Genomic DNA, 16675 nt, shown 5'->3' on the forward strand with positions numbered 1-16675 from the left:
AATAAGCATTGAGCTGTAGTATCAATTCTAGTCCCTTATGATTGTGGGCAAGTCACTTGATCTCTATAGCACAGGTTCTACGTCTATAGAAAACAGGGACCTTAATTTTATGTAGCCTATAGGACTATAAATATCAACAAGATAGTATATAAGGAAAATCTTGATAAATGATAAAATATTACAAAATTATAAAGTATGGGGCTATGACAAAAGCACTTTCTGAATGTTCTTTCCTCATGTCCTTCAGAATAGACTCCTGGTAAAAATAAGAAATCTTTTAACAGGCATGATTTGGGAAAAATTTGAAATTATTCCTCCCAATTTTTTCATTCTTTTCCCTCCTTTGTAGTTTTTATTTTCATCAAAGTTACATATTTACACTGTTTAAAACAGGGGTTGCCAAATCATGGCCCACAGGCCAAATTCAGCCTGCTGCGTGTTTTTGTCTGGCTTGAGAGCTAAAAGTGTTTTTTTTTTGTTTGGTTTTTTTTTTTTTTTTTTTTTTTTTTTACATTTTATATAGTTAGAAAATTCAAAAGGAAAAGAATAGTGACAAAATTATATGAAATTCAAAATTTGATATCTATAAATAACATTTAATTGGCACAGTCATGTTCATTTTTTACTATTGTCTTTGTGCTATAACTGAATAGTTGCAAGAGACTACATGATCCGCAAAGCCTAATATTTTACTATCTATCCCTTTCCAGAAAAAGTTTGCTGATGTAATTATTCTACTATTTAAAGTGTCAATTTTATAAGAATTATTTCCAACACAACTATAGTGCTCTACCTACTCACCCTGCTCCCCAACCCCAAAGGCAACAACTTTTAACTCTTTCAGGTTTTTCTTTTTATATTTAGCTCCACCTACTACTTATTGTGATTTTTTTCAGATATAGGTATTCTCTATCAATCATCTTATACAGAAGATAAGAATTTTCTTGTTCACTGTTTACACTCCCACATACCTTCTGTGGTTTTTAGTTAAATCAAAGATAAGAATTTTCTTGTTCACTACTTATACTCCCACATACCTTCTGTAGTTTTTAGTTAAATCAATGTTCATTGTTTACATAATTATGACCACATAAAGGCTATTCACTTCTGAACAATATAGTATACTATGATCACTTTTCCTTCCCTGTACATTTTTTATTTTCTCTGGGATTAATACTTCTCTTTTTTTCCTACACTTAGTTTTCTAGGTACTTAGTATTGATTATGTTTTACAAACTCTCGCCCTAATTATCAACACATTAAAACACATTGGGCATTCTATCGAATTCATTTTCTTGGATACACATTTTCTGGAGCTTCCTGACCTGCTGCAATCTGGATTGACCACTCTCTATACCTGGGGCACAGCTTTCATGCTGTGGTCTCCATTCACCATCATCATGATAACTGCTTTTAATCTTTTCCTTGTGTTTCCTGGATTCCACATTGTCTTCTTTCTTGGGTTACACTTGTTTTAGAGATTTTGTGATGCCTAAAAATGTGTTTAGTCTATCCTTACCTTTAATTGATTGTTTAGTTGTGTGTAGAATTCTAGTTAGAAATCATTTTCTCTCAAACATGTGACAGTCTTACTTCAATACTTTTTAGCTTCCAATGTTCTGGTGGAGAAGTCTTTTGTTCCCAGTGTATTTCACAATATTGTGAAATAAATGTATGTTTCTGTCATTGTATTAGACATTTAAGTTGGTCCTTTTAATCTAAAATTAATAACGTTCAGTTCTGGGAAATCTTGAATTATTTGATTTCCTCTCCTCTGTTTTTCCTGTTCTTGATTTCAAATGTTTGGACATTTGACCTCCTGGACTGGCAATCTTTTCTTTTTGCCTTGCTTTCTATGAGATTTCCTTAACTTTTTTCCCCAACCTTTTTATTATATCTTTCAGTTTTTCTGTCAAATTTTATTCTATTTTCTCCCTTTTGTTTCATGTATTATTTTCTCTCATCTAAGGAGATAAAATTTCTTTTTCTTATACCTGCTATGTTTCTATTTCTATCAAGCAATTTTATTCTGTTTGTTTTGGCTTTGGCTTTCCTCAGATGTTCAGTGATACTTATCTTTCAGCTGATATTTAAGGGTGGCCCTAAAAAGCTGTTTAGAAAATTTCCCTAATACCCATTTTTAGTATGGTACTCAAGCCTTCAACTATGCTTACATCCTCCTGTTGAGAGACCCTCCCCTTTCCTTTTATTCTTTTCTTTCCTTGATTTTTCTATTTTGCTTCTTTTTTGGCAAGTTTACATAGGGTTTTCTCAAATTTTAGCTACTGGAGAAACAATGTTTCTGCTTTTGCATAAAGTAAGGGAGGAACAGAAGGTAGATAACAGTTCTGGCCTTTCTTTTCCTGCCAAGAACACTAATAACCAGTATGGGACATGTTCATTGAAAAATATTCCTATTCCTTTCTATTACTTTCAATGAAGCTGATGAATTATTTCCCTTTCTTTCTTACCAACATCAATTGCAGTGCTAACAGAAATATTATGCAAATTAGATAGGTAATTTTAAATTTTCTGGTAGCTATGTTAAAAAAAAAGTGAAATATTTTGCGTATACTGAGTTATGTAAAACATATTCTAGCTCAATATACACAAAATATTAGTATTTTACCATGTAATCAAGATAAAAAAGTATTAATGAGATACTTTACACTCCTTTTTTAATACCTTTTCAAAATCTGGTGGGTACTTTATGCTTATAGCGCATTTCAATTTGGACTAGCTACATGTCAAGTACTCCATAGCCACATGTGCTTAATGACTACTGTATACTGTAATATACTATATAATGTAATAGTGTAGGTCCACAGTATGTGTTAGAAAAGGATGCTTTAAAAACATGGCAAAATGTGTCCTTTACTGACCACTGCCCTACTCTAATTTTCTCTACTACTTTTATTTTCTTCCCTCTGTGTACTTTCCCATTTTTCTTTCTCTTTTACCTTTTTGAAAGTAATCATTTTATTTCGTTTTCCATTTTGGCTAACTCTGCTTTGATCTCACTGTTATTTTTAGTAATGAGATGCAAAGACCATAAACATGACCTTGATTCATCCCTCTTTGCTCGCTCTTAAACAGAGACTCATATTCCCTTTTTGGATATAGCAGACCTGAGGCAAATGCGACTAATCTTTTTCTTCTTGTGCCAGTGGAAAGTATAAAAGCCAAAACAACTTTGCCTTTATAGTCCTCAGACACTTTCCTATTATGACCCCTACTTCTCTCTCTAAGGAATAGTAGACAAAATGGGGTATCTCATTTTATTGTAGAGGACCCCTTTACAAAGTATTGAATTCACCTAAATCAGGCAAGGTAGCAAGTTAACTTAAATAAGGGCCCAGTTAATTTTATGGCAGGGAAGACTAAAAAGGAGGTAGCCATGAGGTAAAAGTATTATATTAGGAAGGAGACAAAGGTTCCTCCAAAGGAAGTATTTTCAACCACAATGTCAATGGGTTAATTCCTAGATGGCCTTGTTTAGCAGAGGATAATATCAGGAGTGTGTGTGATTCAGTGAAGGTGCAAGACTGGTTTGTTGTAGATACATCCTGAGATCCCCAGATGAGCCTGGAGAAGGAAGAGGCAGACATTCTTTCCTATTTCCCTCATATCTATTCCACTGTGTCTTTTGGATGATTAAAAAAAAAAAATCTTTGTAAAAAGTTAGTAACAGAGACTGTTCAAAATCTATCACCATGAAAAATTTAAATTGACCTAAAATTTCAATAATAATGGATCAGGTTAAATGCTATAAGGCCTGAAATCCTAACATGAAAGCTAACCATATATAAGAGAATAACTGGATATTATGAAAACTAGTCATTAAATTAAAAAACAAAAACAGCCTTGTGCTATCCTTTTCAAAGGCAATAAAATATTACCATGCTCCAGATAAATCACAGGAAAATTATCATTTAAGAACACCATTCCACAATTCCAGTTATAATGATCTAATTATACCTAATACTTTATCTATGCATTAAAAATAGTCAAATATGACAAGCTGAACTTGCATGGGACTTTGTAATTTACAAAATACATTCCTATAAACTTGATCATTTGATCCACATAACAATTGAGTAAAAAAGGTAGGGTAAACATCCATTCCTATCAAGCACATGCTGAGAGCTGACAATAATAAATAAGACTTGGTTCTTTATTCTTGAGGAAGTTGCAGCCCAAGTAAGAAAGAAAAAAAAGTTAATAATAACAACATTACAGTTTGGTAAATGATGTACAAGTTTCTATGGCAGTGCCTGGCCAGAGGTAAAGTTTTATTTTATAAAGGAAGAAACTAAGGCTCAGGAAAGCTAAGTGACTTGACTAAGGCTTTATAGCAGGTAATTAGTAAAGTCAGTTTTAAACCCATGTTTTTGCCTCTTTTTACTACATCAGACTCACTGCTCTTTGAAGTGTGACAGCTGCTTTATACTCCAAGAGAGATGGCCTCTGTTGGTGAAAATTTTTCCTTTCCCTGTACCCTCTCCAATGTTTCTGGATAATCAATGCTGATTTCTCTTCTATTTCCCGATTGTGTTTCTCCACCTGACCTAAAGAGATGACAGACACAACATACTCACCCCCATGCTTTCTCAAATTCTGGAATCAGGACAATGGTAATAATAATAATCTTGTCTTTTTATTTTCTCAATGTTATTCACTAATTTTTCCAATTCTATTATTTTATAATGGTTCTAAGATTTTAGAAATAAAAGCTTTCCCAGATTATGCAGCTTCTTTAGAGAAAAGACTCATAACATTTTTGTAGCAGAGTAATGAGCAAATAGCTGAAAATATAACAGCAAGGACATTTTGGAAAAATAATAAGTATGTGATTAAGAAGCACCCAGTACCAACAGAGGGAAAGGGCAAAATGTGTGTATGTGTTATCTACTTTACTCTATGTGCTTTCAAATTTTTCTTAAGTCAGTCAGTTATACAGATGACTTTCTTTTTACCTTCTTCGAGTTTGTCAGCATATAGCCAAGGGTTCAGAATAGATAAGTGATAGACTAAGGCAGTAGAAGGTAGTTGCAGTGAAAAAAAAGGGGGGGTATACTTCAGTATTAAAAAAACTCATGGATTTAATGATCAACTGGATGTGGGGCTCAGGGGGAAAGAACTCTAGGATGTCTCAAATGGGAAACTGAGTAGACTGTTGATGTCATTACCTGAGATGGGGAATAAAGGAAGAGGAAATCTAGGGGGTAAGATAATGACTTTAGTTTATGGGATACCTGTGGATATTTAAATAAAGCTATCCAATAGGCAGCTGGCTACAGAGTTGTGCTGTCTAACATAGTAGGCACTAGCTATAAGTGGCTACTTAAATAAAAGTAAAATTAAAATTCAGGTCTTTGAGTACACTAACCACATTTCAAATACTCAATAGCCACCTGTAGCCACTGTCTTTCATATTGGATGGTACAGATATAAAACATTTCATTTTTGTAAAAAGTGCTATTGGGCAGTGGTGCCCTAGAGCTTAGGAGAGGAGGTGAGGATGGAGATCAGATTTGAGACTACTTAGCACTCAGCTGATAGTTGAAGCTATAGTTATGAATAGGACAGATACCTCAGGAAGAGCAACATGAGAATTATGGGGTGAGGATGGGACCCTCGGAAATATCTATATTTAAGGGAAAGGAAGAGAAACAAGGAGCTATTAAAGAACCCTGGGAATAAATAGTAGGAGGGGAAGTAAAAGAATGAGAAAAGAATCTTGAAAACTCTCAGACCTCCCAGATCATACTTTATTAACTTCAGTTTAGTCTGTCAAAGGAGGTAAGATGTCACAAGGTTAGTACTAGGGGATGAGTAAAGTTCTAATGGCAGAATACAGCAATATTCTAACTCCTTCCTTTGTGTCTCTGACAGCTCTTTATACATAAATTTTCATGTTTCATTAATTTATCTAAAAGATAAGAAAAGAAAAACTGGAGGGGAGATTGCTCATCATCAATAGGTCTGAAACAGAAAAAAACAGTAACTTTTTTTAACTCAAGAGATTTAATAAGCTTTATTTGGAAAACAGAGAAAAAGGGCAAAGGTCCAAATAAAAAAAAAAAAAGAAATCATCAGGTGGCTAAAAAAAGTTGGTTTGTTAAAAGATACTCTATACATTGTCATATTTATAAAGTTGATACTGCCACCTACCTGGATGAACTATTTCAAGCATACTCAGCCGTAATTCTCGGGAAAGTCTCATGGCTCTCTGTCTTTGAAGCTGTAATTGTAATCTGAGGTCCTCTTCTTCCTTCTGCCTATTTATCTTCAGCAATATCTTTGTTCGTTTAGATCTGTGATGGAAACAGTAAGTGCCTTAAACACAATTTTCATAAATCATATATCCATTCAAGAAATATGTGGAAAAAATGTTTGATCTCACTAGTAATCAAATAAATACAGACAGAATCTTTTTTTTCTTTTGAGACAGGGTCTTACTCTGTCACCCAGGCTGGAGTACAGTAGCATGATCATAGCTCTCTATAGCCTCATACTCTTGGGCTGAAGCGATCCTCCTACCTCAGCCCCCAGAGTAGCTGGGACTACAGACATGCACCACCATGCCTAGCTACTTTTTTTAGTTTTTGTAGAGATGGGGTCTCGCTATGTTGCCCAGGTTGGAGAAAAAAATTTTTAAGATAATTCCTAGTGTTATACTAGGGTATGATGAAATAAATTGTCATATGCTACTGCTCTACAACTCTTCTGGAGAAATATTTGGATATATGCATCGGAAGTCTGGAAAAATATTTGAAATATATACATCAAAAGTTTTAAAAATGTTGACCAATTAATTCCATTTCAAATAATTTTCTTAAGGAAATAATCAGATATGTATGTAAAGATTTATGTTCAAGGATGTTCTCCACAGTATTACAACAGTAACAAGTTGAAAACAAACTATATGTCCCACAATAAGGACTTGGATAAATAAATAATGGTTCACTTACCTGATGGGATTCTATGAACTATGAAAAAATAAAATGTTCAAAGAATATTTAGTGACATGAAAACATACAGTCTAATGTCAGGTGAAAATAAAATCAAGATAAAGAAGAGTGAGATCCAAATTGTGTTAAAAAAGTTTATATTTACTTACATAGGGAAATAAATGATTAAAAAACATTAAAATTTCAAGTTAGGAAGATGGCGGAGTGGTGGTGACGGCCTGGATCTGCGCTCCCGGGAAGGAAGGCATCGATCCGGACCTGCCACAACGCTAGAGGACCGCTCCCACACAGGAACAGCGGTGTGAATCCACGGAGAATCAGCGTGGGACAAACAGAGCGAGTAAGGTCTAAGGTGAATGAAAATTAGGAACGCGGGACAGACACTAGCCAGCGGAGCGCGAGTCGGATACACCCGCCCTCAGCTGGGGCGGGTGCAGCCTCTCGGGAAAGCGGCTTGCTCTCCTCATTGACTGCCGCTCCCAATTGAATAGAGCCCTGACCCAGGCCAGCGCAGAATCGATGAGTGATACGTGGAGCATTGCAGACAAGAGGTTTTTTTACGAAATTACCTTAGAACCCGGGGGATCTCAGCTGATACAGCGCTTGGCGAGGAGGGACAGATCTGCACCAGGGCGGAAAAACACAAAAGATTCCCGGACAGCAAATAGCGTTGTACCCCGTGCTGCCTTTTTCGGCAGTTCTCCAGCCAGTCACCCCTGGTGCGCGTCCTTGCTCGCCAGCCCCCAGGCAGTGGTGGTCTCTGCCTGCCGGGGAGCCGGTCCCCTCCAGCCCCGGAGCTCGGCAGGCGCCATCTTGAAAGCGAAGGCAAAACCGCTCGGGAGCCAAAAAGTGCCCAGCGGCTCTTTCTGCCCATGCTGCCTTTTTCGGCGGTTCTCCAGCCGGTGATCCCCAGTGCGCGTCCTTGCTCGCCAGCCCCTGGGCAGTGGCGGTCTCTGCCTGCCGGGGAGCCAGTCCCCTCCAGCCCCGGAGCTCAGCAGGCACCATCTTGAAAGCAAGGGCGAAACCGCTCGGGAGCCATAAAGTGCCGAGCGGCTCTCTCTGCCTGGCGGCCTCCGCTGGTCTCTGAACCAACGCCAGGAGTGCGGGATATGCCAGGGCCGCGCTCGGGGTGAAGGGGCAGAGCTGCGCTAAGTCATAAAAAAAACGAACAAGAAGAATAAGCACGCGAACTGTATATTTTATTCTTGGTGAATTTTTTCTGGGTTTTGTTTGTTTGTATTTTATTCTTTTTTTTTTTTTCTTCTTTTCTTTTCTGGCGGCTCACGAGCCGGACAGCCTCGGCGGGCACCTTTGCCCTCCGGGCCTCTGGCTGCCGCACCTTTTTGAGCACGGAGGTTGGATCCCCACCACCCTCGGAGCTGTGCGGGCGCGCAGACGCCATCTTGAAATCCACTGCGAAATCGCCCAGGACCCAGCCGGGCGGGCGTGAAGGGGCGGAGCTGCGCTAAGGCGTAAAAACAAAAACATTTAATGGCCGCTCCGGACCCAGCCAAGCGGAAGTGAAGGGGTGGAGCTGTGCTAAGGCGTAAAACAAACAAACAAACAAAAAACATTGAGTCGCTGAACTATATACTGCAGATTTGTGTATCTTTCTGCTTTGCGGTGTGGTGAGGTGCTATGTAGTTTGTTTTTGTTCATTTTTGTTGGTGTTTTTTGGTTTGGCTTTTTGCGTTTTTCTTTTTTTTCTTTTTTTTTTTTTTTTTCTTTTTCTTCTTTTTTTTCTTTTCTCTTTCGTTTTGTCCTCTTTCTTTTCTTTCTTTCCTTTTCTTTTTTCTTTTTTTTTCTTTCTACTCTCTTTTCGCCTTCTAACTGGGGACCCACGGTGAGCTTCGGAACGGGCCAGGTCCCTGGCTCTGGTACATACCGGATCCTGAGCAGTCATCCCCAATGCCGGCTATCTGCGGGCACGCAATCGCCATTTTAGGGCCCACAGCCAAGTCACTGCGGAGCAATAGGGTACCAAGAGGCTCCCTGGACAGCCCTCTCCCCTGGTCCACGGACCTTATATAGGGGCCCCGCCCATGTGTAAACACTGAATACTTCTCGAGAAGCGAGAGTGTGGAACCTGATCCCTCCGGACATTGGGCCAAGGCAGACTTTTGCCCGTGGGAGCTACAGCAACTAGGGCGCTGAGCAAGCGAGGGTACCGTCCTCTCCCCATAGCTAGTATCTTGCCTGCAGATAGAGACAGAAACCTCCCCTATAGAGGAAGAACCAAAGGGAAACAAACAAACAAACAAACAAAGAGAACTTCGGTCTACTACTAGTGTGGACTCTGCCTGCCTTCTGAAAGACCACAACACAGTGTCCTAACTCGCCAAAGCGGTCTTGGATCACTCCAATCCTCTAGGATTGGACCCATCAGAAGCAGTCCCCCAACGGAAACAGAAAAATCTCTAAACAATACACAACAGTCTCCCCCTCTTGCCAAAAGAAGCAACATACCAAGACCGCTTCACAGCCTAAGAATAGAGGACAAAGAGTCTTGTTAACCAGACTGAATCTATAAGAAAAGATCCAACGATAAATCTAGATGGGAAGGGCCCAGTGAAAAAACACGGAGAGCACAAAGAATCAAACGGAAAGCTCATCCCCAAAGAGAAATTCCAGCTCCCAACCATTTGACACAAACCAGACTCAAAACACCAACATGTCACAGGAAGAATTCCAATTATGGATCATAAACAAGCTGAATAATTTACAAGAATCAATGGATAAACAACACAAGGAAACCACAAAAAAAAATACAGGATTTGAAGGAAAAATTCACTAAAGAAATTGAAATATTGAAGAAAAACCAAACTGAACTCCTAGAAATGAAGAATTCACTCAGAGAGCTACAAAACACTGTGGAAAGTCTCAAGAGCAGGGTAGATCAAACAGAGGAAAGAATCTCAGAGATTGAAGATAACTCCTTCCAACTAAGTAAGTCGGTCACAGAGATAGATCAAAAAAGTAAGAGAAATGATCTGAGTCTTCAAGAAATGTGGGATTATGTGAAGAAACCTAACTTGAGAGTTATTGGCATTCCTGAGGGTGAAGAAGATAATAAGCAAGGGTTGGACAAGCTATTTGAAGACATAATCGAGGAAAATTTTCCAGGCCTTGCCAATACTCTAGACATACAGATTCAAGAAGCTCAAAGGACCCCTGGGAGATTCATAGCAAATAGGAAAACACCACACCACGTAGTCATCAGGCTGACCAAAATATCCACTAAAGAGTCCCTTCTCCGAGTTGTAAGGAGAAAGAAACAAGTAACTTACAAAGGAAAACCCATCAGAATTACGCCAGATTTCTCAGCTGAAACCTTACAAGCAAGAAGAGGTTGGGGCCGGGCGCAGTGGCTCACGCCTGTAATCCTAGCACTCTGGGAGGCCGAGGCGGGTGGATCGCTCGAGGTCATGAGTTCGAGACCAGCCTGAGCAAGAGCGAGACCCCGTCTCTACTAAAAATAGAAAGAAATTATATGGACAACTAAAATATATATATACAAAAAATTAGCCGGGCATGGTGGCGCATGCCTGTAGTCCCAGCTACTCGGGAGGCTGAGGCAGTAGGATCGCTTAAGCCCAGGAGTTTGAGGTTGCTGTGAGCTAGACTGACGCCACGGCACTCACTCTAGCCCGGGCAACAGAGCGAGACTCTGTCTCAAAAAAAAAAAAAAAAAAAAAAAAAAAAGAAGAGGTTGGGGCCCCATTTTCACGCTTCTGAAACAGAATAATGCCCAGCCTAGAATCTTGTACCCAGCTAAGCTAAGTTTTCTATACGAAGGAGAAAGGAAGACATTCTCAGATAAACAAAGGTTGAGGGAATTCACCAAGACAAGACCAGCCCTCCAAGAAGTACTCAAAAGAGAATTACACACGGATCAGCACAAGAAAGATCCACGAATGTAAAACTACTCAAGAGCTAAAGATCAAATTCCAGATACCACAATGGCTCAGGAGAGAAAACATCGCAATGATGTTCTACCCAACAAGCTGAACAAAATCTGTCTCACTTATCAGTTTTCTCAATAAATGTGAATGGCTTGAATTCCCCGCTCAGGAGACATAGACTGGCCCAATGGATTAAAAAAACACAATCCAAGTATCTGCTGTCTTCAAGAAACTCACCTAACCTGCAAAGATGCATTTAGACTGAAAATAAAAGGATGGAAATCGATATTTCAAGCAAACGGTAACCAAAAGAAAGCTGGTGTGGCAATCTTAATTTCCAATAACTTAGCTTTCAAACCAACAAAAATAATAAAAGACAAAGATGGCTACTACATACTGGTTAAAGGCACAATTCAACAAGAAGCCATGACTATACTCAATATATATGCACCCAACCTAGGTGCACCTAGATTCATAAAGCAAACCCTACTAGATCTGAACCAAATGATAGATAACAATACTGTAATAGCTGGAGACTTTAACACCCCACTGACAGTACAGGACAGATCCTCTAAACAGAAAATAAACAAAGACATAATGGACCTAAATAGAATGCTAGAACAAATGGGCATGGCTGACATCTATAGGACATTCTACCCAAAGTCCACAGAATATACATTCTTCTCATCAGCTCACGGGACATTCTCTAAGATTGACCATGTCCTAGGACATAACGCATGTCTTAAAAAATTCAAAAAAATAGAAATTATACCATGCATCTTCTCAGATCACAGCGGAATAAAAGTAACAATGAACACAAGCAGAAACCCTCACTCTTACTCAAAGTCATGGAAGCTAAATAACTTTCTCCTGAATAATTATACTATAAAAGAAGAAATCAAGACAGAAATCAAAAGTTTCTTTGAATTAAACGACAATGGAGACACAACTTATCAAAATCTATGGGACTCAGCTAAAGCAGTCCTGAGAGGAAAATTCATATCCATAAATGCCTATATCCAAAAGACAGAAAACATGCAAATAGACAACCTAACAAATAGACTCAAAGAGCTGGAGAAAGAAGAACAGAACGATCCCAAACCCAGCAGAAGGTGAGAAATTACTAAGATCAAATCAGAATTAAATGAAAAGGACAACAAAGAAACTATAAGGGAAATTAATAAAACAAAAAGTTGGTTCTTTGAAAAGATAAACAAAATAGACACACCCCTGGCTAGACTAACCAAGAGCACAAAACTAAAATCTCTAATAACCTCCATTAGGAACATGAAAGGAGAAATCACAACCGACGCTACAGAGATACAAGATATCATCTATGAATTCTACAAAAATCTTTATGCACACAAACTGGAGAATGTGGAGGAAATGGACAAATTTTTAGAAACACATAGTCTTCCCAGGCTCAACCAGGAAGAAATAGAGTACCTGAACAGACCAATATCAAGAACTGAAATCAAAACAGCAATAAAAAACCTTCCCAAAAAGAAAAGCCCTGGTCCAGATGGGTTCAAACCTGAATTTTACCATACATACAAAGAAGAACTGGTGCCCATCCTACATAAACTATTCTCCAATATTGAGAAGGATGGAATTCTCCCCAACACGTTCTACCAAGCCAATATAACATTGATACCAAAACCTGGAAAGGACACAACAAAAATAGAGAACTACAGACCAATTTCCCTCATGAATATAGATGCAAAAATTTTCAATAAAATACTAGCAAATCGAATCCAAGTACTTATCAAAAAAGTAATCCACCACGACCAAGTGGGCTTCATCCCCGAGATGCAGGGGTGGTTCAACATACGTAAATCTATAATGTAATTCACCACATAAATAGAAGCAAAACCAAAAACCATATGATACTCTCATTAGATGCAGAAAAAGCATTTGACAAAATTCAACACCCTTTTATGATAAAAACGCTTAACAAAATAGGCATAGATGGAACCTACCTAAAAATGATACGAGCCATATATGACAAACCCACAGCCAACATCATACTGAATGGGGAAAAACTGAAAGCACTCCCACTTAGAACTGGAACCAGACAGGGCTGCCCATTGTCTCCATTACTTTTCAACATAGTATTGGAAGTCCTTGCGAGAGCTATCAGGCAAGAGAGCAGAATCAAGAGAGTCCAAATAGGGAAGGAAGAGATCAAACTCTCACTTTTTGCTGATGATATGATGTTATATCTGGAAAACCCCCAGGATTCAACCATGAGACTCCTGGAATTGATTAACGAATATAGCAAACTCTCAGGCTACAAAATTAATATACACAAATCAGAGGCATTTATATATGCCAATAACAGTCAATCAGAAAACCAAATTAAAGACTCAATACCCTTCAAAATAGCAACAAAGAAAATAAAATATCTAGGTGTATATCTAACTAAAGAGGTAAAGGACCTCTATAAGGAAAACTATGAAACACTGAGAAAAGAAATAGCAGAACTTGCAAATAGATGGAAAAATATACCATGCTCGTGGATCGGAAGAATCAACATTGTTAAAATGTCTATACTACCCAAAGTGATCTATAGATTCAATGCAATCCCTATTAAATTACCAACATCATTCTTTACAGACGTAGAGAAAATAATTATACACTTTGTATGGAACCAGAGAAGACCCCGTATAGCAAAAGCAATTTTAAGCAACAAAAACAAAATGGGAGGTATTAATTTGCCAGACCTCAAACTATACTACAAGGCCGTGGTTCTTAAAACAGCCTGGTATTGGCACAAGTTCAGGGACACAGACCAGTGGAACACAACAGAAAATCCAAATATAGAACCATCCTCATATAGTCACCTAATTTTCGACAAAGCGGGAAAGAATATACTCTGGGGACAAGAATCCCTATTCAATAAATGGTGCTGGGAGAATTGGTTAGCCACTTGTAGAAGACTGAAACAGGACCCACAGCTTTCACCTCTCACAAAAATCAAATCACGGTGGATAACAGACCTAAACCTTAGGCGTGATACAATCAGAATTCTAGAAGAAAATGTAGGAAAGACTCTTACAGACATTGGCCTAGGCAAAGAATTTATGAAGAAGACCCCCAAGGCAATCACAGCAGCAACAAAAATAAATGAATGGGACATGATTAAATTAAAAAGCTTCTGCACAGCCAAAGAAACAGTCCAGAGAATAAACAGACCACCTACAGAATGGGAAAAAATTTTTGCATACTACACATCAGATAAAGGACTGATAACAAGAATCTATTTAGAACTCAGGAAAATCAGCAAGAAAAAATCAAGCAACCCTATCAAAAAGTGGGCAAACGACATGAATAGAAACTTCTCGAAAGAAGATATAAGAATGGCTAACAAACATATGAAAAAATGCTCAACATCCCTAATCATCAGAGAAATGCAAATCAAAACCACAATGAGATATCACTTAACTCCAATGAGAATGGCCTTTATCAAAAAAACCCAAAACAACACATGTTGGCGTGGGTGTGGAGAGACAGGAACACTCATACACTGCTGGTGGGACTGCAAACTAGTGCAACCCCTGTGGAAAGCATCATGGAGGTATCTTAAACAGATTCAAGTAGACCTGCCATTTGACCCAGCAATCCCATTACTGGGCATATACCCAAAGGAAAAAAGGTCATTCTGTAACAAAGACACATGTACCCGAATGTTTATAGCAGCACAATTCACAATAGCAAAGATGTGGAAACAACCCAACTGCCCATCAATACATGATTGGATTAGTAAGCTGTGGTATATGTATACCATGGAATATTACTCAGCTATAAGGAATGATGAAGATACGACATCTCTATGGTTCTCCTGGAGAGAGTTGGAACCCATTATATTAAGTGAAGTATCCCAAGAATGGAAAAACAAGCATCACATGTACTCACCAGAAAACTGGTTTCCCTGATCATCACCTAAATACAAATCTGGGAACAACACCAATTGGATATCAGACTGAGGTGGGGGGTGGGGGAGGGGATGGGGGTATGCCTACACAATGAGTGCATTGCGCACCGTTTGGGGAGTGGTAACACTTGAAGATGCTGACTCGGGAAGGGGGGTTGGGGAAGGGAGGGATATATACCTACACGATGGGTGCAAGGCGCACGACCTGGGGAACAGACACGCCTGGAGCTCTGACTTGGGGGGAAAGGCGGTACAGGAGCAACGTATGTAACCTGCAATTCTGTATCCCCCATAACAAGATGAAATAAAAATAAATAAATAAATAAAATAAAATAAAATAAAATAAAGAAAAAAAAACATTAAAATTTCAATAGTGATTTTTACTGCATAGAATGATTATGGCTGATTTTTATTTTCTTCTTATGTTTACCTTTTCTCAATTATTGACTAATAAACATTATTTTTACAATTGGCTATGAAAATTTTTATGTGGCTACATTTTAATTATCATTTCTGTATTATCTGCTTTTATTCACCAACATTTCTCCCATAGCCATTCCTACTTAGTTTTTGTTGCTTCCTGTATCATTACATAAGGAGACCACAATTATTACTTTATAGTAAATATACTCAAAATGCCTTCAGATACCCATAGAAAGAGAAAACAAGAAGGATAAAAAGAAAAGAGACCTCTATAGACTTAATTTGTAAGTATGCTTTCTCTTAGATCCTTTTACTAGAATTAAACTGCCAAAAAATGTGGTCCCTTAGTTGTAGCTTTGTACTTTTAATAGCCAGATTTCATAATGGTATAGTTACAGAGGGTTACTATGATTTTCTACTCACTTTTCTTTGAAAAAGCAAAACCAATTAAGCCTAAGACAACTTTAAAAAGAAACTGTTCAAAGAAGGAAGACTCACAAAATTATTTTGATCAAATTTTGTCCGTGTGTGGTTGCTTGTTTTCCCACAATTTCTTAACTTCCATCAATCATAATTTAAGTTTTCTTTGTTCTCCTCTTTGGTCGAAGTTGAAGGTTTATTTGTTTTGAAATTCCTTTCTTATCTCTATTATCAAAGGTAGAAAAGACCTCAAAAGTGTGGACGTGTGCCAAAAGGAGATGGGGTTCTAAAGAGGATGTATAGCTAGTTGAATAGTTTCTAAGTGTTTCTTGCTTTTCCTGAAAGTTGACAATTAAGTAGGTAAGGGCCTCTCCCTTTCCAAAGAATAGAAAATAGCAACTTGCCTGTCCTAAAGAACTCCCACTCCAAAAACTTCTGGGTTGTATAGCATGCAGAGAATAATGTTTTGTCCTTTACCACTTACGGAATATGAAAAAGAACAGACTCTAAGCAGTGTCTCCTATCAAACTTATTTTAAAAACTCAATCTCTGTTTCTAACTTCTAATTGGTTATTGATTATAACATCTAATACTGCATTATCAATATTTTAGACTAGTAGTATGAGAAACATGGTAATCATTAAAATTGCATTGGTAGAACACTTAATCTGTCATAAATCTGGGTTTGGGAAACGATTTAGGCATACAGGCTATGAAATATGGCAAAATGTAAAGACTATGGAGCATGAAGATAGAAGTAAAATATGAACCAGAAAGAAAGTAGAAAAGAGAGGTTCAGTGATTGAAATAATAATTGTAAGTTATAAATAATGTGTGCTTCTTGGATTTATACGCTTTAATTTCAAGTTTGAAAACATTTATTAGGGACCGATGTGATTTTGAATGTTATTTCCGCCACTTAGTAATAAGTTAGTTATTTTGTTAAGAGTTTCTATAATCACTCAAAAATTAAAGATTATTCATCCAACTGGTTTCTTTGTAAGAAGTAGTAGGCATTTGAC

The 16675-nt window shown here is 37.9% G+C and overlaps 1 protein-coding gene across 1 annotated transcript in view; it reads right to left on the reverse strand.

Moving 5' to 3' along the window:
- Positions 1–16675, reverse strand: part of IQCB1 (IQ motif containing B1) — an 80721-nt gene that overhangs the window by 17945 nt on the left and 46101 nt on the right. The window contains exons 11-12 of the mRNA XM_069472691.1: positions 6175–6317; positions 4420–4568 (exon numbers count right to left, since the gene is read on the reverse strand). Coding sequence (XP_069328792.1) covers positions 4420–4568; positions 6175–6317 — 292 coding nt within the window. The remainder of the gene's footprint in view (positions 1–4419; positions 4569–6174; positions 6318–16675) is intronic.

This window comes from Eulemur rufifrons, chromosome 7 (genome assembly GCF_041146395.1).
Source record: "Eulemur rufifrons isolate Redbay chromosome 7, OSU_ERuf_1, whole genome shotgun sequence".
Classification (NCBI taxonomy): Eukaryota; Metazoa; Chordata; class Mammalia; order Primates; family Lemuridae; genus Eulemur; species Eulemur rufifrons.